At 41.4% G+C, this 25,419-nt stretch overlaps 1 protein-coding gene across 1 annotated transcript; it reads left to right on the top strand.

Annotated features, from left to right (window-relative positions):
• The first annotated feature begins 8,475 nt into the window (after positions 1 to 8,475).
• On the top strand, positions 8,476 to 25,038 carry MLANA (melan-A). The gene is made up of 5 exons (XM_089678136.1): positions 8,476 to 8,607; positions 13,528 to 13,635; positions 20,761 to 20,857; positions 20,937 to 21,038; positions 22,289 to 25,038. The coding sequence occupies exons 1-5, from the start codon at positions 8,573 to 8,575 to the stop codon at positions 22,355 to 22,357; spliced, it is 411 nt and encodes a 136-aa protein (XP_089534262.1). The 5' UTR covers positions 8,476 to 8,572; the 3' UTR covers positions 22,358 to 25,038.
• Positions 25,039 to 25,419: the final 381 nt, after the last annotated feature.

Raw genomic sequence — 25,419 nt, 5'->3', positions numbered from 1 at the left:
TCACTATAGGGATGGTATTGGCCAGGTGGTGAGCAGAGCCTGGTTTCCTCCAAATATAACACTTGGCATTCAGGCCAAAGCGTTCAATCTTTGTTTCATCAGACCAGAGAGTTTTCTTTCTCATGGTCTGAGAGTCCCTCAGGTGCCTTTTGGCAAACTCCAGGCGGGCTGCCATTTGCCTTTTGCTGAGAAGTGGCGTTTGGTCACTCTACCATACAGGCCTGATTGGTGGAGTGCTGCAGAGATGGCTGTGCTTTTTGAAGGTTCTCCTCTCTCCACAGAGAAACGCTGGGGCTCTTTCAGAGTGACCATCGGGTGCTTGGTTGCCTCCCTGGCTAAGGCCCTCCTCCCTCGATCGCTCATTTTGGCCAGCAGTTCCTGGTGGTTCCAAACTTCTTCCATTTACAAATGATGGAGGCCACTGTGCTCATTGAGACCTTCAATGCTGCAGAAATTTTTCTGTACCATTCCCCAGATCTGTGCCTTGATACAATCCTCTTTCAGAGGTCTACAGATAATTCCTTGGACTTCATTGTTTATTTTGTGCTCTGACATGCACTGTTAACTGGGGACCTTATATAGAAAGGTTTATGTCTTTCCTAATCATGTCCAATTAACTGAATTTCCCACAGATGGACTCCAATCAAGTTGTGGAGAAATCTCAAGGATGAACAGTGGAAACAGAATGCACCAGAGCTTAATTTTGAGTGTCATGGCAAAGGCTGTGAATACTTATGCACATGTGTTTTTTTTTTCGTTCTTTGTATTTAATAAATTGCAAAGATTTCAAAATGAACTTCTTTCACGTTGTCATTAAGGGGTATTGTTTGTAGAATGTTGAGGAAAAAATTTATTTAATCCATTTTGGAATAAGGCTGTAACATACCAAAATGTGGCAAAAGTTAAGCTCTGTGAATACTTTCTGGATGCACTGTACATAGTACAGAGGTCTGGTTGATAATCTTATATAGTAGAGTGGCCTGGGTTGGGTAACATACATAGTACAGGGGTCCAGTTGGGTAATATATATAGTACAGGGGTCTGGATGGGCAACAAACAGTACAGGGGTCTAGGTTTGGTAACATACACAGTACAGTGGTCCGGGTTGGGTTACATACATAGTATAGGGGTCCGGGTTGAGAAACATACATAGTACAGGGGTCTGGTTGCAAAACCTATATAGTAGATGTAACCATTATGCGCAATAGGGACATGGAAGCTTTATGCTTCTTGTTAAGGTCTCAGCCATTTTGTTTTTCATGAGCAATCATCTTTCTCCCTTTCTCTTGAAAATGGAATTTGTGGCTGTAAGTCTTAACAAACTTCAAAAACCTCTTATCTTAATTAAAACACAAACTGATGCAGCTCCAGAGCTGTAAACCACTAATTACTCTTGACAGGATGCCTATTTTTTAGGAACCATGAAAACCACTTGTCTCAGCCCTATCGTAAAACAATAACTCAGTCCAGCCATCACACATGACCCATTAGAGCTCTAGGAGCGTGTCATAAAACGACTATTCCACATGTAACAGTTCCACATACAATTCATAGAATTCAACAGGAACTGGGCACATTAATATTAGGTATATATTTGAATAGGGCATATCATGCCGAACCAATCAAAGTCCTACATGACTATGTTAGCACATAGTAAAGGGGAGAAAGCAGTCTCTTCCCTCCTGGGTGACAAAGGTACGCTGTGTTTGGTATCCCTGGGGTTGAAATATAATTCTGAATATTAATCTGCCAGTTGATAGAATACCACCTGCACATACTGGAAGTTATTAATATTAGTATGAAATTGTAGTTGGGACTTGGTCATAAACTTGGTGACCTCCTAGCACCCATCCCCTAAACCAGATGTTTGGTCAGTTGTTCTCAGTCGGCACCCCTTTAATATCATAGAAAAGGACTGACAGGCCCGGTGAAGGGAGCTCTCGTTTAGCAACAACCAAGAAACATCTTATCGGACTTGAGAGCCAAGGCAACATTTTTGCTCGGACAATTGGACTCTGCTAAACCAGGACTTTGCAAGTATTCTGTCTTCCTAACTCCTTTCTTTTATTTCTCTGTTGCTTTATTGTTCTCTTTATGTCTTTGTAATATTTTTTTCTGTAAATTATTTTAATTGCACCATTTTGACCTTTTTAGTAATAAATCCTATTTTGAAAAGTGTTGAAACTGTCTCTAAAGCTTTTAATGCAAACTAAAGAATCCTTGTCTCTGGAAGAGTGCTACTGTATATAATAATGCTCTGAATATACCTGTCTGTGGTGACAGTGTGTGTTGCAGACACTTATGCTAAAATCATAGAGTTATTGCTAAGATTTGTGAGTTTCCTCCTTCTCTGTAAAAAGGCAGTGGTGGCAGTGTGAAGGGTTAATTGCATAATTAACCTAACCCAGTGACAATCGCTCTCAGTCTGCTGGCACATAGATTGTGGTCCTGCGAAAATCTTTGTGCAGGGTGCAGCTAAGAGTGGCATTGTCATTCAAGTGACAGCGCGGTGTGAGATTGGCTGGTCCATTGTCACGAGTTGGTGAGATGGACAGGGGTCGGGCGCCGCGTTCTGTCTCAGTAGAGGGGTCCAAGTGGGGTAATATACATAGTAGAGGGGGTCTAGGTTTGGTTATATACATAGCACTGGGGTCTGGCTTGGGTAACATACATAGTACAGGAGTTCCAGTTGGGTAACACACATAGTACAGGCGTTCAGGTTGGATAACATACAGGGTATAGGTGTCCAGGTTGGGTAACACACATAGTACAGGGGTCCAGGTTGGGTAACATACAACATATAGGTGTCCAGGTTGGGTAACACACATAGTACAGGGGTCCAGGTTGGGTAACATACAACATATAGGTGTCCAGGTTGGGTAACACACATAGTACAGGGGTCCAGGTTGGGTAACATACAACATATAGGTGTCCAGGTTGGGTAACATACATAGTACAGGGATCCAGGCTGGGTAACATAAACAGAGCAGGATTGAGGTTGCGTAGCATACAAACTACAGGGGTCCAGGTTGGGTAATATACATAGTAGAGGAGTCTAGGTTGGGTAATATACAAAGTATAGGTGTCCAGGTTGGGTAACATACATAGTACAGGTGTCCAGGTTGGGTAACATACATAGTACAGGGGTCCAGGTTGGGTAACATACATAGAACAGGGATTCGGGTTGAGTAACATACATAGAATAGGTGTTCGGGTTGGGTAACATACAAAGTATAGATGTCCAGGTTGGGTAACATACATAGTACAGGGGTCTAGGTTGGATAACATACATAGAACAGGGGTTGGGAAACATACATAGTACAGTGGTCCAGGTTAAGTAATATACAAAGTGAAGTAGTATGGGGGGTCAGGACTAGGTAATGCACAGAGTGTAGGGGTCAGGTGTATGTAGCGTATATAGTTTAGGAATCATAAGTATATACAACTCAACTCACAGCACCCCTTTGATTCCTTTTCACATAGCACAGCAGTACCACCTATGCTCATGCATAAACCATATATACACACTGCATACACATACACTGTCAAAGGTTTCATCAGGGTGCCCTCCACACCTTTTAGTGTCAGGCAGGCAAAGGGTGGGAGGTGGAGCAGGCTCTATGTCTGGACCGCTTTATCCCCCCATGATGCTGAGGGTGGGGCATGCACAACATTTTTTGTTAGAATGTCAGCAACCCTAACTACCAGTCAATGCGCTGGGGACTGGCTTGCTGGCTGGTGGTTCAGACTCCAGATAGAACTATCACTCTATTTGAGTATGGAAAGTGATTCACCATATAATGATGCCTGGTATAGTGTATGACCACCATTAAGAGATCACCCTGGAACGAGAAACATTGGCTTGGAGTGAAAAAAACTGCTTTGGAGAACCCTTGGGAGGGAGAGAGAGGCACTGCCAACAAAAATGCATTATACTGTATGAGATATTTCTGATGGTACGTGATGTAGTTTTTAATATGGGAAGAAGCTAAAAGCTCTAGTATGCAGACTCCACCTGGCCTCTCTGAGATATTAGAATCCAGTGTATGATTGGTCCCACCAAAAACAGATCAGTTTTGAGTGGGCTTAGTAGTTAAGCATGTAATATCCTACCCTTTATTTTCTTCTATAGTCCCATCACTTACATTTAGTGACTGATAACAGTGTTTAAGTGCCTGGATAGACATTTTTTTGACCATGTCTTCAGTTTTATTTGTCATTATTTTGAATGGCAGCATTTAAATCAACCCTAGATGTTCCAGATGAATGACTGCAAACTCATGACCATCATGAGAATGAAGATCAGCCTGACTGAAAATATGCAGTTTCTTGGAAGCTATGTCTGCGGAATTCTACGTATGATACTGTGTGTAGAGGAAAACAGTCACCATTCTGCCTTTTTCATTTAATGCATATTAGACACATAAACATGTAGTATGTAAGTATCACAATGGATCCTGGTGACAGTCCACTCAAGGATAGGCAAACTTCTCCCCACCCAACATTCTCATGGGAATATCTGCCTTTCTATGGTCATGTAAGAAAACTTGCAGTAAGAGAAACTTGGAGACTGTGATTGCTGAGATCTCCTGATAATGCTTCTTGTCAGGCTGTCATGGTGACATTTTTGTTTATTCACAATACTTTGCAGATAAGAATATCTGACATTTATTAATTTTCCTGGTCTGCATATACACTGTATTGCCAAATGTATTGGGGCACCCCTCCAAATCACTGGATTTAGGTGTTACAATCACCTTCATGGCCACAGGTGTATAAAACCAAGCAACTAGGCATGCAGACTGCTTCTACAAACATTTTTGAAAGAATGGGTCACTCTCAGGAGGTCAGCGAATTCAAGCGTGGTACCGTGATAGGTTGCCACGTGTGCAATAAGTCCATCCATCAAATTTCCTTTCTACTAATTATTCCACGGTCAACTGATAGCGGTATTAAAACAAAGTGGAAGCAACTGGGAAAAACAGCAACTCAGCCACGAAGGGAATGGCCATGTAAAATCAGCGTATGCTGAAGCTAACAGTGTGCAGAAGTCGCCAACTGTCTGCAGAGTCAATAGCTAAAGATCTCCAAATGTCATGTGGCACAACAACAGTGCATAGAGAGCTTCATGGCATGGGTTTCCATGGGCGAGCAGCTGCATGCAAGCCTTACATTACCAAGTGCAATGCGAAGCGTCGGATGCAGTGGTGTAAAGCACGCCACCACTGGACTCTAGAGCAGTGGAGACGTGTTCTCTGGAGTGACGACTCATACTTCTCTGTCTGGCAATTCAATTGACATATCTGCCTATCTTGTCAGTTGCCAGGAGAACGGTATTTGCCTGACTGCATTGTGCCAAGTGTAAAGTTTGGTGGAGGTGGGATTATGGTGTGGGGTTGGTTTTCAGGACTTGGGCTTGGCCCCTTAGTTTCATTGAAGGGAACTCTTAAGGCGTCAGCATATCAAGACATTTTGGACAATTTCATTCTCCCAATTTTGTGGGAACAGTTTGAGGATGGCCCCTTCCTGTTCCAACATGCCTGCCCACCAGTTTGGGGTGAAGGAACTTGTTTGGCCTGCACAGAGTCCTGACCTCAACCCAATAGAACACCTTTGGGATGTATTAGAGCAGAGACTGCGAGCCAGGTCTTCTCGTCCGACATCAGTGCTTGACCTCACAAATGCGCTTCTGGAAGAGTGGTCAAACATTCCCATAGACACACTCCTAAATCTTGTGGACAGCCTTCCCAGAAGAGTTGAAGCTGTTATAGCTGGAAAGGGTGGGCCAACTCAATATTGAACCCTACGAACTAAGACTGGGATGCCATTAAAGTTCAAGTGCATGTAAAGGCAGGCGTCTCAATACTTTTGGCAATATAGTGTATGTTCTGGTTCAGTGACAAAGTATTAAAGCAAGTGGACAGTGTAATTGAACCCAGAGACTGAGGACATATTGTGAGTGCAGGACATCATTGGAGGGGGCATCACCATGGCACCCAGCTCTCACAGTATAATGATATAGAGAGAGGGGCTGATGTCATCATCTGGGTGGCACTCTCTAAATCACTGAGAACTTGCCAGCCCAGAGAAGAGGCAAAAAGAAAGAGGACTCATACACTGCCTCTAGGACATTGACTTCGCTGCCACCTTCAGCATGCAGTCAGTGTTTATAATCAATAGCAGGTGGGGTGGGTTCCCAGTCATGTGTCACTGTGACATCCAAGCACAGTGACCCCATGACTGGGAAGACCATGTAGCACCTCTGGCATTAGAAGAATTTAATGGGTTGGCCCCCTTCAGCTGTGAAAGATTAAGCAAATAACCTTTCATGCTCATGCCATGCTGTGGTTAAACATTTAGCCCTGGTTCACACTTGTTCCTTTCCGTGCAGCCTGCCTTTGCATGGATACGGCAGCCCATTCATTTGAATAGACTGTCATGCCTGTGTTTTATGAATATAAAAGATGCACGCACATTTTAAAAATACGGCTGCAAGGAAATTGCATGGTCTTTTTGACCATGTAATTTCCCTGCGGTTCCCGCACCTGCAAACACACTGCAAGCTGAGATGCGTGGAGGTGCCATTCAGAATGAATGGCAGCCTTGTGTGTCTCGTAAGAGCAGCGCGATTTGGCTGCAGGTGGTTGCGGGAACAGGTGTGATTCCTGCAGCCAGCCAGCACAGTGTGAACCAGAGCTTAAGGCCCCTTTCGCATGAGCAGGACTGCGATCCACTTGCTCAGCAGATAGTCTGTCTGCTTATCCCCCTCTGAGTAGGTAGATGACAGGTCCATGTCTGCTCCGCTTATGCAGAGCGGACACAGACACAGCCCACTCTTCTCTACAGGAGGTTGGATAAAAACAGACCGCCTATCCATTTATATCCGACTGCCATCCGATCTGATCTGATGGACAAAAGGGGAACAAATCACCATCCGTCTCGTTTTAGCAGATTGGATTGGATGTAGGTGGGTGTAAACAGACACATGTCCGTTTACATCCACCACTCAGTAGAGGGGAATGGAGGTTTCGATAGGGGCCACCTGAAAAACGGACAGGCAAACCCGATCAGAATATCCGTGTGAAAGGGGCCTAAGAGATTAAAGCAGTATTAAACCCAAAAGCAAACATTTATTATATTTCAGCTTGCCAATTCTTGGCAAGCTATGATATGATGGTTGTATTAGTTTTTCTTTTTTTTGCTATTCTTTCTTCTTTTTTCATCTGTTTTTCAGAAGCTCAAGCACTCCAGCACAATGTATCAGCTTACATGGATGAGACCATCCATTTACCACTGGTGTGGGTGATTAACGTGATCAGTTTTTATTTGTTCATGTAAAACCTTTATACCAAAAAGAAAAAAACAGTTTGCTGTAACTGATTATAAAGTGTGAGCTGGTGTTTGGCTTCAATTTGTTATTTGTATTCAAATTTGCTATTACATTTAACACTCCTGTCCTGTTCTCATTCCTCCAGAGTGGTGTCTCACTTATACAGTAGGTGTGTTACTGGCCAGATCACCAGGTGAAAATAGAAGGAAAAAGCATCCACTACATCTAATGATTGGTAAGTTGCAATATATTATATTTTTGGCTTTGGGTTTATTATCACTTTAATGTCCTCTAAAGACTTGAATGAAAAATGTTATCGCTACTCATATTCTTTCCAAATTAATATATTTCTGTGGGACCTCTCTCCCAGAAATCGCCTATAGCTGCATTCATATGAAATATAAAAGTCTTACATGCATTATTTAGGCTTTTTAATCAAGTGAGTTATACTGCCTTCAGTTCCTGTTATTGCTTACAGATTCTTACGATCAGTCAATCACTCCAGATTACTTCCTCTTTACTTCCAGTGTCAATAGAAATGATCCATGGAATCTGGACGTAACTGGAGGCACCTCCTATCTTGTAGAGCGCTCTAGGTGCCCCAAATGAGAGGGTGCTCTAATATGAAAATAGCAACCAGCTTGCATTATCATCACTTCTACCCTGCACGTCACCCATCTACGTGTCATTATTTGTGAAACTGCCCATCACAGTGATGGGCCCAGTTAGATAACTTGGTGCTATGGAAGGTGCTCTACAAGAAATATAATCTGTGGTTGTGTGCTAGCAAGCTTCAGTGGCAGGTTTAGTGTTTATTTCCAACTGTAAATTTACATTAATTATGAATTGTGAAAAACATGACAAAAGACATTTCAATAGAAAGGCAATAAAGGGGTGGGCTTGTCCCATTCACCATACTGATATTACTAAGGAGGGTGCTGTCTTTTGTATGTGCAACAGCTTTTTATAAGTATTCAGTAATAAAAGAAAAACTCAAGTCAAGGGACAAAATCCATTTGATGACCATTTTATGTACTGACCATTCTTTCACACAAGTTTGCAAATTTGTTTCATGAGAGCCACTCAGCGGGTGCTTGGATTCTTGAAGGATGAGAATAAAAAGGACTGATCATTCCAGCTTTCATGCTAATTAAAATAAATCAAAGGGTTACTTAGAAGTTGAACCCGTGATAGTCATAAGATTCAGGCACAAAAGATTAAGAGAGAGAAAACAGTCTCTGTATGCAGTACTGTACTGCAGCTCCATCCATTGCGAGGTGAGTCCATGCAACTTTTTCTGTTCATTGGCAAATCTAATTGTAATTCTTGTGAAAGCAATTTTATTTAAAAAAAAACAGTAACTCTAAATCTAAACATTCAGAATAAATTGCCTTCTTAATTAACTGGAACCAGAAAACATTTAGAGCAACTGAGCCTTGGACAAAATCCCTTTACACATTGCTTGCTATCAAAACTGAACACTTAATTTGATTTACTACAGATATTATGCTAATTTTCTAACAGTGTAGGGCAATTTTCGAAGAATGGGAACTGCAAACAACATAATTGTCCATAAAAGAAAAGATCTATTTTAGTGACATTGTTCTGCTGCAAACTCAATATAATTTGTGCAAATTATGAAGTTGTTTTAAACACAATACTTGCACTGTGTACATTTTTTTTTATGAATTTGCTTTAGTTTAAAAAGAATAATTTATAAATACAGAGAATAATATACAAGTATTGTTGCATTTTTATTAAAAAAAAAATTGCGTTTTATAATAGTTTTATTGTTCAGCTGACAGTATTTGTATTTCTATGTCTTGCTGGTATTTATTAAATGTAGCATTTCTTAATAAGAGGTTAGCACTCTTGCCTCTCAGCATTCTTTTAGCTTCAGTTCTCACTGGGAACACGCTTTGTTGAATTTATACATTCTCTGTGTGTATTTGTGTATTTCATCTGGCAAAAAAAGCATTGGTAGATTAATTGGCTTCACTTAAAATTGGCCTGTGTGTCTATGTAATAGAGAGTTTCTCTAGGGGCAGGGACTGATGTGACTAGCTGTATTGTACTGTGTTAGGTTCTGCAAAATTCATCTGAATTATATAAAAAAGTAATAAATAAAATAATAATTCATATAAAACACAGTCATTGTTTTATACCTAGTACACATGGTAAGTCTGTAAAACTGAGCAGCTGATGAGATCTCTGTGCTAAAAATTCAATGTTAGTACAGTGATCTCTCTCATTGTGCTATTGTGTTCTGACAGCGGGATTGCCTCCCAGCCAGAACACACCGGTCAGCACTTACAGCCATTGGATGAGAGCACTGATTGGATGCTGATCAGATGCTGGTTTTCTTGCATTCTCGTTCGACAGAAACAGTAAGATCGGCACCTATACACACGTGTCGAATGTCGGCCGGCTGATTTAGTCTGATATTTGGTCCATGTGTACAGAGCTTTACTCATATTTATTAATTGCAGCATTTATTAAAATTATATTAAACTCAAAACCAAAATGTAGTATTTTGCAGCTTACCAATCATTAGATGTGGTGGCTGCATCAGTTTTCTTTTCGTTAGCCATTTCCCTCAGTTTTCAACTGATAGTCTGGCCAGTAACATACCTTCGGTATTAGTGAGACACCAGTCTGGATGCATGAGCACAGGAGGCACAGCAGACAGCAGCATTGTCATCAGTTGAGTGGGGGGGGGGGTGTTAAATGTATTAGCAGATTTAAAAACAGTGACTAATTGAAGCCAAACTCTAGCTCACACTTTATAAACTGTTTGTTCCTTACATTCCATATACATTTGTGTGTACTTCAACACACATTACAATTAAAAAACACTTGTAGATTTTTGGCTTCCCGTTTTATTGGCCTGTGTGTACATATGTAGTAGGGATATATGACTGTGAGCTCCTCTAAGGGCAGGGACTGATGTGAATACCTGTGTTTACTGTGTTATAGGCTCTGCAAAATTCATCTGCAGCAGCAATATATAGATACTGTAAGTCAGGGCTCAAAATTTCAAGTCCTGAGCTACTAGCCAGGACTTAAGAGTCACTCGCCACCAGTTGCCCCACTTAACATAAACATGCCCTCTTAAATTATCTCATGAAATGGCACTGTTAAATGTTTTATGTCGAATGAAGGGCGGGAGGGGTGGAAGGAAGGAAGGAAGGAAGGAAGGAAGGAAGGAAGGAAGGGAGGAATGGAAGGAAGGGTGGGAGGTGTGGAAGGAAGGCAGGAAGGAAGGAAGGAAGGGGTGGAAGAAAGGAAGGAATGGAGGGAGGGAGGTATGGGAAGGAAGGAAGGGAGGGAGGGGTTGAAGGAAGGAAGGAAGGGGTGGAAGGAAGGAAGACAGGGAGGATAGGGTGGAAGGAAATAAAGGAGGGGTGGGAAGGAAAGGTGGGAAGGAAGGGAGGGAGAGGTGGAAGGAAGAAAGGGTGGGAGGGAAGGAAGGGGGGATGGAGGGTGGAAGGGAGGGAGGGGTGTGGAGGAAGGGAGGGAGGAGTGGAAGGAAGAAAGGTCTGGAAGAAAGGGAGGGAGAGGTGGAAGGAAGGGAGGAATGGAGGGAGGTGTGGGAAGGAAGGGAGGGAGGGAGGGAAGGAAGGGTGGGATGGAAGGGTGAAGGAAGGGAGGTAGGGGTGGAAGGAGAGAAGGAAGGCAGGAAGGGAAGGAAGGGAAGGAAGGAAGGAAGGAAGGGTGGGAGGGAGGGAGGGAGGGTGGAGTGAAAAGGAAGGGAGGGGAGGAAAGAAGTGGTGGAAGGGAGGGAGGGGTGGAAGGAAGGAGAGGAAGGAAGGGAGGGAGTGGAAGGAAGGAAGGGGAGGGAGGGGTTGAAGGAAGGGGTGGAAGGTAGGTTAGGAAGGAGGGCAGGGTGAAGGAAGGGAGGGAGGGGTGGAAGGAAGGGTGAAGGAAAGGCAGGGATGGAAAGAAGGGAGGGGTATAAGGAAGGAAGGAAGGGGGTGGGTGGATGGAAGGAAGGAAGGAAGGAAGGAAGGAAGGAAGGAAAGGGTGGAAGGAAGGGAGGGAAGGGAGGGGTGGAAGGAAGAGGTGGGTGGAAGGAAGGGAGGGAAGGATGGGTGGAAGGAAGGAAGGGGTGGAAGGGAGGGTGGAATGAAGGAAGGAAGGGAGGAAGGGTGGGAAGGAAGGGAGGGAAGGGTGGGAAGGAAGGGAGGGAAGGGTGGGTGGAAGGAAGGAAGGGAGGGGTGGAAGGGAGGGAAGGAAGGGAGGCAAGGGTGGGTGGAAGGAAGGAAGAGAAGGTTGGAAGAAAGGAGTGGAAGGGAGGAAGGGGTGGGCGGAAGGAAGGAAGGAAGGGAGGCGTGGGTGGAAGGAAGTAATGGAGGTCAGACTCACATGACTCAGTCAGATGCATCAGAGCTGTTGGCTGCTCTGTGTACAATTTCCCACCCACACATCCTCTGAAGCTTCACAGACTTGAGTGTGGGTGGGCACAGAGGCAGGCAGAGCAAATCCAGCCTCGTTCCCATCTTCTCGTATTGGTGCGTAGGATGGGGGGAGGAGTTGGGTACTGAAGAGCACACAGCAGGGTGGGAGAAATGGAATGATTGGGGATGAAAAAATATCTCAAGCTTTGAACATCTCAAGGAGCACTGTTCAATCCATCATCCAAAATTGGAAAGAGAATGGCACAACTACAAACCTACCAAGACATGGCCGTCCACCTAAACTGACAGGCTGTGCGAGGAGAGCATTAATCAGAGAAGCAGCCAAGAGGCCTATGGTAACTCTGGAGGAGGTTCAGAGATCCACAGCTCAGGTAGGAGAATCTGTCCACAGAACAACTATTAGTTGTGCACTCCACAAATCTGGCCTTTATGGAAGAGTGGCAAGAAGAAAACCATTGTTGAAAAAAAGCCATAAGAAGTCCAGTTAGCAGTTTGCAAGAAGCCATGCGGGGACCCAGCAAACATGTGGAAGAAGGTGCTCTGGTCAGATGAGACCAGGGGCAGACTGACCCTTTGGAAACTTGGGCCCGAGGGGCCGGGGTCAGTAAGGGGCCCCATGAGATGCCCCTGGTACCTTTTTCATAGGCTTTTTTGAGTTTGGGCAAGGACACAGGGGCCCCATGATCCCCTATTGCCCGGGGGCCCCATGAGTTGTCAGTCCACCCCTGGATGAGACCAAAATTTAACTTTTTGGCCTAAAAGTAAAACGCTGTATGTGGCAGAAAACTAAAACGGCACATCACCCTGAACACACCATCCCCATCGAACATGGTGGTGGCAGCATCATGTTGCGGGGATGCCTTTCTTCAGCAGGGATATGGAAGCTGGTCAGAGTTGATGGGAAGATTGATGGAGCTAAATACAGTAGCTTGACAAAGGTGTTTTTTTTTTTTTTTAGTTGTCTGTAAAGCATTCTAACCACCACTGTAAGGAACATTTTCCTAATGACCCCCATGCATTTCCTAATGACCCCCCCTTAGCAGGAGTTCCCTGAGACATGAAATTTATTTCAAGGGTTCCTATAGGGCACAGGTGTCAAACTGTGGCCTTCCAGCTGTTGAGAAACTACAAGCCCCATCTTGCCTCGGCCTTTGGGTGTCATGCTTTCAACTGTCAGTCCTGCAATGCCTCATGGGATTTGTAGTTCCGCAACAGCTGGAGGGCCGCAGTTTGACACCCCTGCTCTAGGGCACAAATGTTACGAAAGGATGCTTTAAACATATTAAAGAAATGAATAAAAGTCTGCTTTCACAATGCAGTATGTTGTGTGATAGTGTGTGTTACATCAAGTTATCATGCCTTATATTCCTATGGACCTTTTTAATATATCACTACAAAAAATAATAATGCTGAAATTTTTTTTTTCAGCAATTTAATACTTAAAGGTCGCCTGAACAGCTTATGTAGTTTTGACTGTTCATGTGTATACCTTCAATATAAGTGTGTATTATGCCCCAGGAGAACGCACGAAAAAAAGTAAGCCCGTTTCAAACTAGCATCTAAAAGCCAAGAATAAATTGTATAAGGGCCCTTATCAGTTCAGACTCACAGTTTAGGCATACTTATGCTGAATAAATTCCTCAATGAATGAGTTAATAAACCCTTAAGCGCTAATTAGAAGCTGGAAGGGTATATAGGTGTGGGGTCAGAGGCAGCCTGAGGATGTGATAGTGTGACATAAGTTATGGGTTTAAACAGCTCTTTGTTCTCACGTTTCAGTGAAAGCTGGTTGTGCGAACCCTGGAGAATGCCCCGTCCTGGTTCAGCAAATGGTCTTGGGGTGTACAGCTCTGGCAGAGGCAGACCACATGGGCTCAGTGTGGAAGAGTAAGTGCTGTTTTGTTTCCCCACAGCATGTCATTTTCTGAATAAGCTTCACCCTCTAGCCTGGTTCCACCCAATAAAGATATAGAATGTGTTGCTAATAAATGCCTCTCAAGCTAAGTGGAGGGGGTTTTGGATTTTGTCATTTTGGATTTTAAGATTTTGTGGGTTAGGGTTGTTCAATTTGGTCTTACAACTGTTTTTATCTATATCCATTTTAGGTACTTTATATGATTTTGATGCGACTGCTGTGTGTGACCAGTTTATGTAGCATAGTGGTTACTCTTGGGCACCACCCAAAATGGTGCATAATTTGGTTTTTATAACCAAAGTCAGCCTTTACTGTTTAAAAAAAAAAAAAACTTACTATATCTTAAAATTTAAACTAAAATCAAAGTACATAGAAATGCAATCTGATATAGATGTCCTCTTCACCTGGTAACCTTGGTCTTTCATTTGCTACTGCATTGACTTTGAACCTGGAAGTGATCAGAACTGAACACTTCTTTGTTTTTACCCCCTTTACAAGGGGATTGGGGGGCTCCTGATCATAGAGCTACTGATCATCTGCACTGAATGCTGTGAGCAAACTGTGTCTCTATATTTTGAATTTAAATGGGTTTGGGTGGCTGTGTAGTTGCCTGAATCACTGCTACAGGTATATGCACAGGCAACAGATTAAGCCCCCGTGCACATCAATGCTGTTTGTCATGCGATTTGACAGTTCAAAATCGTATGACAAGTCGCACCCTATTTGTGCCTATGGAACTATTCAAATCGGTGCAACTCCAACTTGCTGCAATTTTTGAAAAAAGGTTCCTGCGCTATTTTTGCCGATTTTTAATGTGTGACTTGCATTAACATCCGTTCATGAAGTCGCGCAGATGTGGGGAAGCTGCACATGAAATTGCACTGACTGGCAGGTTTGAAATAGTGCCGCTTCAGCTGAAGTAGCAGCTAGTTCAAAGCTGCATTTGGTGTGAAGCAGGACTTCATACACACTGGGGCTCCTCTAAATGCTTTTCTCTCGGCAGGAGAAAAGCCACTGCAAAAACACTAAGTTGCATGGGTGTTTTTTTTGTTTGTGGGGTTTTTTTTTTTTTTCCCCAAATGCATTCAGTGCAGTCTGATATGCCTGAGTGCGCATTAACACTAGGCACATTCAATGCTTGAATGTGTAACTTTAATGGCCACAAATAAATTGTTCTGCTTGAGCGCTAATTAAATTGCATTGGGCAGAATATCAACTTTTGTGGCCACTAAAGTTACACATTCAAGCGCTAAATGTGCCTAGTGTTAAAGCACACTTGGGCACGTCCGGTTTTGTTTTCTGGCAAAACTCTCATTCAACCCTCACTACTTTTTTTTTTTTTTTTTTTTTGTCCCTGCCTCCAAACTCCTATAGTAATCTATATGTCCATGCATACTATAGGTAATCATGAAGGGGTATTTAAAGGCAGAGAAAACAAAGCACAAACCCCTGTAAAAGCAGCAAATTATTATTATTTTTTTTAAAACTTAAGTGTGCATGAGTCCTAAGGTGCACACAATTGCATGTCTAGTATTTCAGCCATGAGCTTGTTAATAACCTTTATTGCCTTCTCTACTGTTCTCCCTCCTTTCCCCAGGAGAGGGTACAGCTATAACTTGTACTCTAAATTGCCCAGCGTGAAATGGCACATTGCAGCATAAATTAATTAATCTATATTAGATAAAAAACACAGCTGCTGTTTCGGTGGAAATTGGTAGGAAGCTCAGCATCACATTAACTATAACTTGTGTAATACATTCTTGGCTATTAGAGGGTTTTTTTCTGCCTCTTGATTATTTTGGCACATTGTAAGTAATCTATCCAAAAGCCTGTACAGGGAAAACCTTTAACAGGATTGCCTAGTATTCAATATTAAATTGAAGCCTATGGTAAATTTCCCCTCTAGTGGTTAAAGGGGGAAGTGCATCATGATATACTGTATACTTTCCTATTTGGTATGTACAGTCAAATGGTGACAAATTTGGTTTTATGTGACAACTCAAATGTTGCAGCTTCATAAAGGTTTTTTTTCCCTCTTGTTTCCTTCTTTCGAAGCAGAATGCTAGAACTTTTTTTTTTTTCCCCCTCACTTCCTGTCTGTCCCCAGAACAGAAAGTGAGGAGAAATCTCTCCTATATAGCAGTAAGCCCTGCCAGAGGTTCTAGCCTTTCCCCATTCTGACAACTAAAAAAACAAAGCGAAAAACTTTGGCTACACTTCAAAGTTCACCTTTTATTACTACACCTGCCACTATCAATAAAATTTGGCGTTGCTGTGGGGTCCCTGCCTGCACAGCCATTCCATTCATTCACCATGATCTGTGAATAAGTAAACTACAAGCCCCATCTTCCACTGTAGCAAATGGTTTGTAGTTCTCAATGAACTACGAGGGTGCTGAGTGCCCTCATATCTGACACTTCCTACAGCTCCTCTAACTGAAAGCCCATAAGGAGGTATGGACGAGAAAGCTGCAGTATGTCTGCAAGAGCCTGACATTGCTCCTGTGATCCAATGAAGAAGATGCAATGCTTTGCAGACGCTGGTAGGTGAGAAAAAAAATGCACATTTTGGCTTTCTGCTAAAATATGGGCTTTTCTTTCCTGAAAGGTGAACTTGGCCTTTAAGCATTGCAGAGGCTGAAAAAAAGTACTAATATGCTGCTAAATCATTGATAGACACTGGATTCATACGGTGTCTTGGTTTCATACTTGAAAACTACTAAAGGAAATGCTCTTATCCCAATGTCCTAGTCAGCATACTAAGAAGAGGAAATGTCTCCAACTTCTCCACCTCCACTGAGGCATTGCATATATTTTGTCTGGATCAGCTCGATTCTAGCACACTAATTACATCTCTTAAAGTATAGGGCATTTCTTGGCTTCTCATACTTCTCTCTAGTTTTGCAAGCCGATGTAATTTTATTGCAGTGGTGCTGCAATTTTAGTGCAATGATACTGTATATTAAAGATTTATGGCTCAAAAATCGCACCGCTTTTATATAAACATTAAAATGGCTTTCTTAAATGGCCCTTGGGGGGGCCACAATTGTGTGGATTTTTTTTTTTTTATCTAGCCTATTAAAGTGTTCTGTATTCAGCCTTGCTGTATCAGTCTGCATTATGATATAAGAACATGTTTGACAATGCTTAACTATACAAGTGGTGTACTTTATAGGATTTCCGTGTGCGTGTTTTGTTTGTCTCAGAATGGGTGCAGGAACTCCCCCATTCTTAGTCCCCCCCCCCCCTTGTCTCTGCCCCCTACCTTTCTCTGAGCACTGTCCCTTGGTTTCACCACCTTCCCACTTCTCAGTCCCTCCCCTTTTTTAGAGAATACAGAACAAAGTATCAATTTGTGGTGCTAAATTTGTAAGGATAATGAGAAGCAGTAAAATGGATCCCCCAGCAACTATAAACCTCAAACAATTGACCTGCAAATGGACCCCATCTCTACATCAATAGATCCCCCACACAACAATGGATCACCCATAAAAACTTCACAACCAGCAACAGACCTGCCAGCAACCTTTCCCTCAACAGTAGATCCCTACTAGCAACATAAGACAACCCAGCAATAATAGGTCCTCACACAATAAATCCTCACCAGTGACAATAAATCCCCCAGTAGCCAGCTTCAATAGATCCTCCAGCACACGCCTTACCATTACATACATTCAGTAATGGAACTGCATTCCTGCTGAAAAACAGCCCTGTGTATGTATGAGTAACATACATATATTGCTTATTGTGACATGGTTAAGTGAGTAGTGCTGGTCAGTGATTGTTGGCTTTTGATGGCATTATAAAATGAATTTCAGTGGTATGCACATGCACCCACCCATAACAGTGGTTGTTGGACCAGTGCAGGAATTCTAAAACTCAGTGGAGGTTTACAGCAGCAGTCCTTAAATTTGATCAAAGGTTTCAGGGTCTGGTGACACTGTGTTGTAACAGGTTACTGCCCAATTGTTAACATGCATTGCTTTAAAACTGAACTCCAGGATAAGCAAATATCATCGAACTGCAATAGTCATACAGTTGGGTCCATGTATATTTGGACACAGGCACAATTTTATTTTTTTCAGGTATTTACCAAATCCTATTCAAGCTATAGTTGTATAATGGATATGGGTTGAAAGTGCACACTCTCAGGTTTAATTTGAGGGTATATACATCCAAATTGGAGGAAGGGTTTAGGAATTATAGCTCTTAAGAGCAGCCACCCCCACACTCCTTCCACAGGAAAAGCCTGTCTCAAACTCTGCTCCTACTTCCCCAGACTCTTTCTTATATGCTCCTGCCCACCAGTGGTTACTCCTGGACTCTGTAGTTTAATTTCTGCTTTACTGTGCAGAAAATTCTGCCTTCAGCATACAACTTCCAGCAGCCTCTAAACGCCTATTAAAGCGGAGCTCCACCCAAAAGGGGAAGTTCCTCTTTAAGGACTGCTCCCCATTAAGGATTGGCGTGTGTGTGTGAATTTGACAGGTACCCGCTGCCACTTTTGGTCTGTATGCCTAGGGAAACAGAAGGTGTCCTCCCTCCCTGTAGTCTTTTGGGACACATGACAGGTCCCAGAAGACTACAGGACCATTGATGAAGCCCAGTGCTACTCACGCATGCGCAGTGGGTACCCAGCTGTGAAGCCACAAGCTGTCACAGCCGAGTGCCCACACTGAAGATGCCGGCCTCCTGGAATACAGGATGGCCAGTGAAATGGGCTGTGGGGGACAGGTAAGTGGCTGTTTTTAAAAGTCAGCAGTGACAGTTTTTGTAGCTGAGTGGAACTCTGCTTTGAGGCTACAATGAACAGGAATGCTAAACCCTGCCATCTTGTGGTTAAATATAAAACTGCATTCACAGTAAGAATGCACAGTGTTGTACATAGATGTGGTAGCTGCATTAGTTTTACTTTTTTACTTTTTCTTTTTTTTTTTTACCTCCATGATCTGGCATGTAGGAGCACAGTGGCATCTTTTGACAGCTGTAGATGTAAATAAATTATATATATTATGATGAAGTGCTCAACTTGTATAAAGTGAAAATTACCTCCTTCCAAAATTATTATAAAATAATCAAAATATACAGAAACTTAATTATCATCAATCTATACAAGGTAACTAGTGCAAAATCCCCACACACAAATTATAGGCCCCCTAGTGGAAAATTGTGATAATCAACTAATAACACTTTAACTGTGCAAAGTGATAAATATATCCAATTATATAAGAAAACAATTCAAAATCAATTCAGAAAACTTGTGATGCCACACTGTGCAAAATAATAAAAGTGTTCAGTACACGGTGGTTATAACTTCACTCCATGCTGCAATTGTGCACTTCGTGATACTCTGATGTGACTCCCCTGAATTTAGCCAAAATGCCCCCTCACCTTCCACATTCGACCCTTGCGGGTCACAAAGCTTTATATGTATATATATCTCTCTCTCTATCTCTCTATCTCTCTATCTCTCTATCAGGTTTTTCATACTCCACCGACTTAATTAAGATCCTCCTCCAAGCAATGAATTCCTCTCAGATCACTTCCCTCACAATATGGACTCAAACACAGGGCGTATATGCAAGACAAAGACAGACCTCCATAGTGCAACACTGTTTTAATGCACTTAAAGATAAAAAACAAATCGCACTCACATATCCTCCAACAGAGAGAAGCAGTTTCCCCTGTGCTATGGGTATACTCAGGTGTACAAAGATGGTGTCCGAACCCGGAACCGGAAGTACGTCACCCCTATGACCGGAAATGCGTCGACGCGTTGCGCCACGATCACGTGGCTTCTTCAGGATGCCGCATTTGATGACAGAACTTCCTTTTAAACTCTTAGGATAATTTACAAGGGGCGTGTATTACCTCCATTTTCTTGGAGCCCGATATACATAGAACGGCCATGTGCCGCCACCACTTCCCCTGGTTTCCCATTATACCTTCTCTGCTATTCCTAAACTGATTATATTGACTTCCTAATTATAAAAATACTTTTAGACAAATCAAATTCATTTTAAAATATTAAAAATATATTTAAATAAATTTATATATATATATATATATATATATAACAAAGGGATTGATAGATATATGTATAGAAATAAATCACACATTTCTACAGAAAATACCTCCGCTCCCACATAGAGAATATATTAAACCTACCCCACTTAATAGAACATTAATTAAATATATTGCAATTATAATAAAACATATTAATTATAAAATTTGAAGAAATATTAATTGTAAGTTAATTAACAACTGATTCCACATAATTTAATACAATTTAATAAAACATAATCTAATGGAGAACTCCTGTGTAGCACCCATACCACATGTTTACATAAATAAAATCATATATATTCTTTAAACCACCAATTTATACATTAAACATTTTTAAAATAAACCAAGCAGTATTAAAAATCATTAATGAAGCAATTGACCTCAATTTTTTTTTTTTTTTTCTGTAGATATGTGTGATTTATTTCTATACATATATCTATCAATCCCTTTGATATATATATATATATATATATATATATATATATACTAATATCCCCAGAAGAGCCTTCTAGTTTAAACCTGGTAAGAGGATGTGGCCTCAAATGTCCATTCTGTGGGATACAGCTTAGTAGAGATCTACTATTCAGATCTGAATTGCACTATACTGGATATGTTGGCAGACAAAAAGGTAGTTTCCTGTTCCCAAAATGACACTTTTCTTGGCATATACAAAATCGACTTCCCAAAATTTCAATGGCTCAGAGCTGCAGGAGAGTAATATTGAGGGCATTAATCCCACAGCAACAAGAGGTGATCAAAAACGCACAATGTTTAATTCAATAGTTTTTGTATAGGCTTCAAGCCAACTTCCCTCAAGATTTTAGTGTTGAGTGTTTTTGAGGATAAAATTAACAACTTTGGATCTTGAACTACAACTTTTTGTCTTGGAAGAATTTTAGAAATTGAGTTGCCATGTTGTGGGGGGGGGGGGGGGTCTAATGTCTTTGGGTTTTTTTTTATCCATAATGATGCTTTGATATGGAAGCTATTTATGCTAAATGTATTGTTTTGTTTTGTTTTTTTTTTTCTTAGGACTGCTGGCATTACCATTCTTGCCATCATAGTTGCACTTGTTCTAATTATTGGATGTTGGTACTTTAAGAGAAGGAGTGGCTATAAAATACTTGGGGTAAGAACTTTTCCTATTCATGTACAGAGGCTTTTGTACTACAGTTTTTAACATTTGTTCGCTGGTTTTTGTTTACAAGACTCAGCAGTTTCGCCCTTCTGCGATCCGAGCTATGATGGCTGGAACAAGAGAGTCTGCAGAGTGTAAAGTACCATTACAGGATTACAACACCCTGAACATTGTAAGTTCTTTGTAACTTTCATCTGCTTCTTAATATCTAAACCGTATGTGTAATGTGATTAAATACTTGTGACATTGCATTTTTTCTTCCAAAGCAAATCTACCTTTGCACACTAGTACTGGCAGATTGTTTCACCCTCACTCAGCTTATGTGACCTCAGTGCTGATGAAGAGGGCAAAAAGGATGCTGTGCAGGCACCTAACATCCTCATCAACTGATGACTGCTTTGGGTGTTAGGTTGCTGGCAGCTAGAAGATCATAAGGGTGCACAATGAAAACCTATGGCTTTGTTTACTAAAAGGCAGGCTTGATCCACCTGCTGGCTTGTACACAATTTCTGCCCAATTTTTAGGCATATTGCCAAGGCACTCCAGGGTGCTTGGGCACCTTGGTTGAAAAAGGCTACTGTTGAAGTGCTTACTTTTTGCTTGCAACATTTCGCTATATTTGAACTAGTCTATTTTATGATTCATTTTTGTGAAAATATATTTTGTAATGACACCATGCTAGAAGCATAACATTGTGAACCGAACTGCACTAGAATGTGGCAAGGCACTGGTGCTCTTCATGAAAGATCATTTTAAGTATTTGTGTACATCTTTTCAAACTGTAATAGTGGTTCCTAATCTGTTGCAGAGGATTTGAACACCTTTTCTTCCAATAGTGTTAGTAATGCTGACATTTTATACCAATCCAGGCAGCATACAGTCCCATGTGAAACCTACCTCCTATATTAGAGCAAAAAGAGTACTTGAGCTAGAATTACAAAAAGGTGCAGATGGTGTCCCACTGAAAACCTTTAGTCTGCATCCATGTTTTATTTTGCTGGTGAACACTTTGGTGTGGTAAAGGAACAATATTAAGGTCCCCAATATTTAGAGAAAAGGACTAGAATGCTAATAAGTGGTCCTTTTCATTTTATTTATTCCTATTGGCTTGGCAGCTTTAAGCTGAGAACCCTGAGACACTACAGGCTCTGACAAGAGCTCCATGGGATGTTGCAGATTCTACACTGTCGCCCACAGTGTAGGAAATGGGCTTCATTTTGCACCCCATTCATAAAACACTGCAGTGACCAGCAGATATGGTACTTGACTAGACCTTGGCTGTGTGGGCTTCTATTGGGGGGGGGGGGGGGGGGGAATAATTGTGTGAAAATGCATTTTCTTGATGCTCAACCTTTGAATATGTCCAGAAGTGGGACCTAAGAATTAACAGGTCAGTTAAGTAACAACGTTTTGATATTGTAGGTTCCAGGAGCTCCACCAGCATATGAGAAGATCTCTGAAGAAGCTCAGCCTCCACCATATACGCCCTGAATCAAATGTCAGTCATGTTCTTGTAATCACTTGGTTACTGGATCACTGCCAAATAAAGTTGGACAAAATCAGTTATTTATGAAGGAAAAAAGCTGCTGGCTGTTTATAAGGATTAGTGTGTTACTGAGAGCCATTAAAGCTATAAATATTTACAAATTTCAAACTGCTATAGTACATTGTTTAATCTTTCCTGCCTACTTTACCTCTAAAATGTAGAAACCGCAAGAATAGAAATATGGAGTAGGCTAACAAATTCTGAACTTGGAAACTTTGTATTCACTCTCATCCTCTTCTGTTGCTGCCCTGGAAAGTGTACTGTATAGGTTTAAGAGTTGCTTCACTTGCTACATGTTCTGTATCAATGACTTGCTTGTAGTGAAGCAGGAGTGCCAACCCTAGTGTAGTCTACATTTTAATATATAGACCTTTTAAAATAGCTGTTGGCTTAATTTTAATGAAATACAGAACATGATGAACAATTACCTGTTACTAGCTTCCATATTGTACCTAACCTAGGGTAAAAACTTTCAACAAGGTGTCACCAGGTCTCCATACTTGGTTAAGTCTGTCTGACACCCATGAAACTAGCATTTTCAGAAAGATTGGCTATGGCATGTTTGGGAATCTCCAAACTGAGGAAGCGCTTGATAAACATGTTCATCTAATTTACAATGTAGTGAAGGAGAACATTACGATCAGTTTTTCATTTAAAGCCAAACTCAATCCAAAACTAATTGCTTTTGCTTTAGAAAAATGGGTCAGTGCTTGACCCCTTGGAATGAATTCCTCTAACATCTACTTCCATACATATTATTTATTTTTTTGGTTCAGCAGGGCCCACAGGAAAACTCTCCCATAATCATGCTAACAGCAAGGAGGGAGGAGTCGCCACTGCCAGCTATTGTATTCAGATGGCTGAATACAATGGTGATGTATAGTGACTGAGTTTTGATAGGATGCAGCCACTAGTTGGTAAATTACCCACCTGGCTCAATTGACATTAACTGACTTTTGTTAAGCGAGGTACTTGCAGGGCCTAGTGTAAAAACTCAAGCAGTCTATGGAGGGAGGGGGGACAAGCCTGCATAAAAACATTGAGCCTCCCTTCACACTGCATGTAAATTTGAAATCATGCAACTTCAAGTGGAGTTGCACAATTACTAAATTGCATGTCAATGAGACTTGCAGACATCTGTGTGATGTCATGCACAGATGTCTATGCAAGTTGCACCTGAAATCGGCAAAAGTAGTACAGGAACTACTTTTCAAATTGGTGTGACTCTGAAGTCAAGTCAGAGTTACACCAATTAGATCAGTTCCATTGCTGATGATTTGATGCAATTTGTCATGTGATGTGAAGTTGCATCAGTGTGAACCAGGGCTGACATTTAAAGCTGTACCTGCACTGCAAGGGTTAATCTGTCTAGAGGGACAGGGAAAAACTGTTTTACTTAGCCTCCCACTCCTGTAGGCTCCTGCAATGCTAGACCGTCCCTACAGTCTTCCACTGTACCCTGGCTGTCTCTTGTCCTCCAACAGACCAATATCAAAGTGTGGACTAAAGCCCTGCATTGGGCTTAAGGATATTGGCAGACAGTCCACTGGCAGAGTGGAGGATGAGGCAAGTGCTTTTACCTTCCCCCCCCCCCCCCCCCAGCCATAAACAAGCATTTACCACTTGCCATGTGAGTAAAATGGAAGGGAGTACTTTTTTATTTTCCTGGGGTTCAGCTTTACCTCTTGCTGCCAGTCTTTTTTTGCACACACATTTAAAAAAAATAATTTTAGGTCTGAAGATTTGTTTAAACCTTCAACCATGAAAGCAGACACCATAGAGAATAAAATGGTGGTAGTTTAATTTATCACAATATTGGATGTAACACCATTTCAGTACTAAAGTTAATTTTTTAGGACACACAAATGCAATATTACCTAGTTTTAGGTAAATATAAAAGATGAGGTGGTCCAAGTAAATGATACCAAACATGCCAAGGCTTAAACTGGTGTACTATCATGAAACTGCAACAGGCAACAGTACCCTATAGTTTCCATAGGCAACAGAAGTATTGCTCGCTTCACCATATATAATGTGTATTTGCAATCAATGGTTTTGTGCATAGGTACCCCCTGATGTGTATTTGTTTGTATGGGGAGGCTGATTTTTTTTTTGGGGGGGGTTGTTTAAGTGCTTGAGTATAGCTTTAATGCTTTACACTCTGAGGATGCAAATCTTCCTACATTTTTCAAAATACAGTATATAAAAATATATTACATTTTTCTTTCCTCTGCTATTTGGGTTCTTATAAAGTGGTGAATATTACATTAACAAAACATTCTCCTGTACTGAGTGTTTAGCAAATATCACAATCTCTGCTTTATAAATATCCTACACCATTCCATATATTCTTTGTAGTATGTTGATGTCAGAAAGATGCTATGTGTAGTACTGTCAAATAAAGATTACAATACTTACTGTACACAGAACAGGGGTAAAAGACATTTCCCCTAGTTGTTATTCCAGGACAGCATGCAAGCCTGACTTTACTCATCAGGGACAGGAAATACAGTTTTCACCGCTAGGGGCACTACCACAAAAAACTGATTATACAAACCAACAGAAGGGATTACATCTTGAAAGTGATTTTTAAGTGCAACATAATAAAGATTTATTAAACACAAAAGTAATCATTCATTATATTGCAGCTTACTATTTCTTTAGGTGGTATAGCTGTATTTGTTTGGTTTTTTTTTTAGGCTCCCCTTTCAGCTAGTGAGCTAGCCAGTAAGTCTGTGTTCTTTTATTTTATTTTAAAGAAAATGCTCTCAGCAGAATTCATTAGTTACAGACATGAGACAAATAATTTAAACACTAGCAGGGGTGTATGCAATGATCAACTCTTACTTATATTAAAACCTCTATTCCCAAAGGGAAAATCTGCTTCTAAAGTATTAGCTGGAGTTTGGCTTCAATTTGTTAGTGTATTTAAATCAGCTCCTACATTTAGCACTACCCTCTCCCAGCCTGACAGAGGTACCCCTTCATCCAGAGTAGGGGCACGCTT

The sequence above is a fragment of the Staurois parvus genome, unplaced genomic scaffold (assembly GCF_062004578.1).
Source record: "Staurois parvus isolate SC_StPar_1 unplaced genomic scaffold, SC_StPar_1.0 ptg000198l, whole genome shotgun sequence".
Taxonomy (NCBI): domain Eukaryota; kingdom Metazoa; phylum Chordata; class Amphibia; order Anura; family Ranidae; genus Staurois; species Staurois parvus.
This window is presented reverse-complemented; position numbering and strand designations above follow the sequence as displayed.

Excerpts from the sequence above, each read along its gene's own strand:
- MLANA (XM_089678136.1), top strand. The coding sequence starts at position 8,573 with ATGCAGTACTGTACTGCAGCTCCATCCATTGCGAG. Across the intron at positions 13,636-20,760 it reads CATGGGCTCAGTGTGGAAGA|GACTGCTGGCATTACCATTC; the intron begins GTAAGTGCTGTT and ends TTTTTTTCTTAG. Across the intron at positions 20,858-20,936 it reads GTGGCTATAAAATACTTGGG|ACTCAGCAGTTTCGCCCTTC; the intron begins GTAAGAACTTTT and ends TTTGTTTACAAG.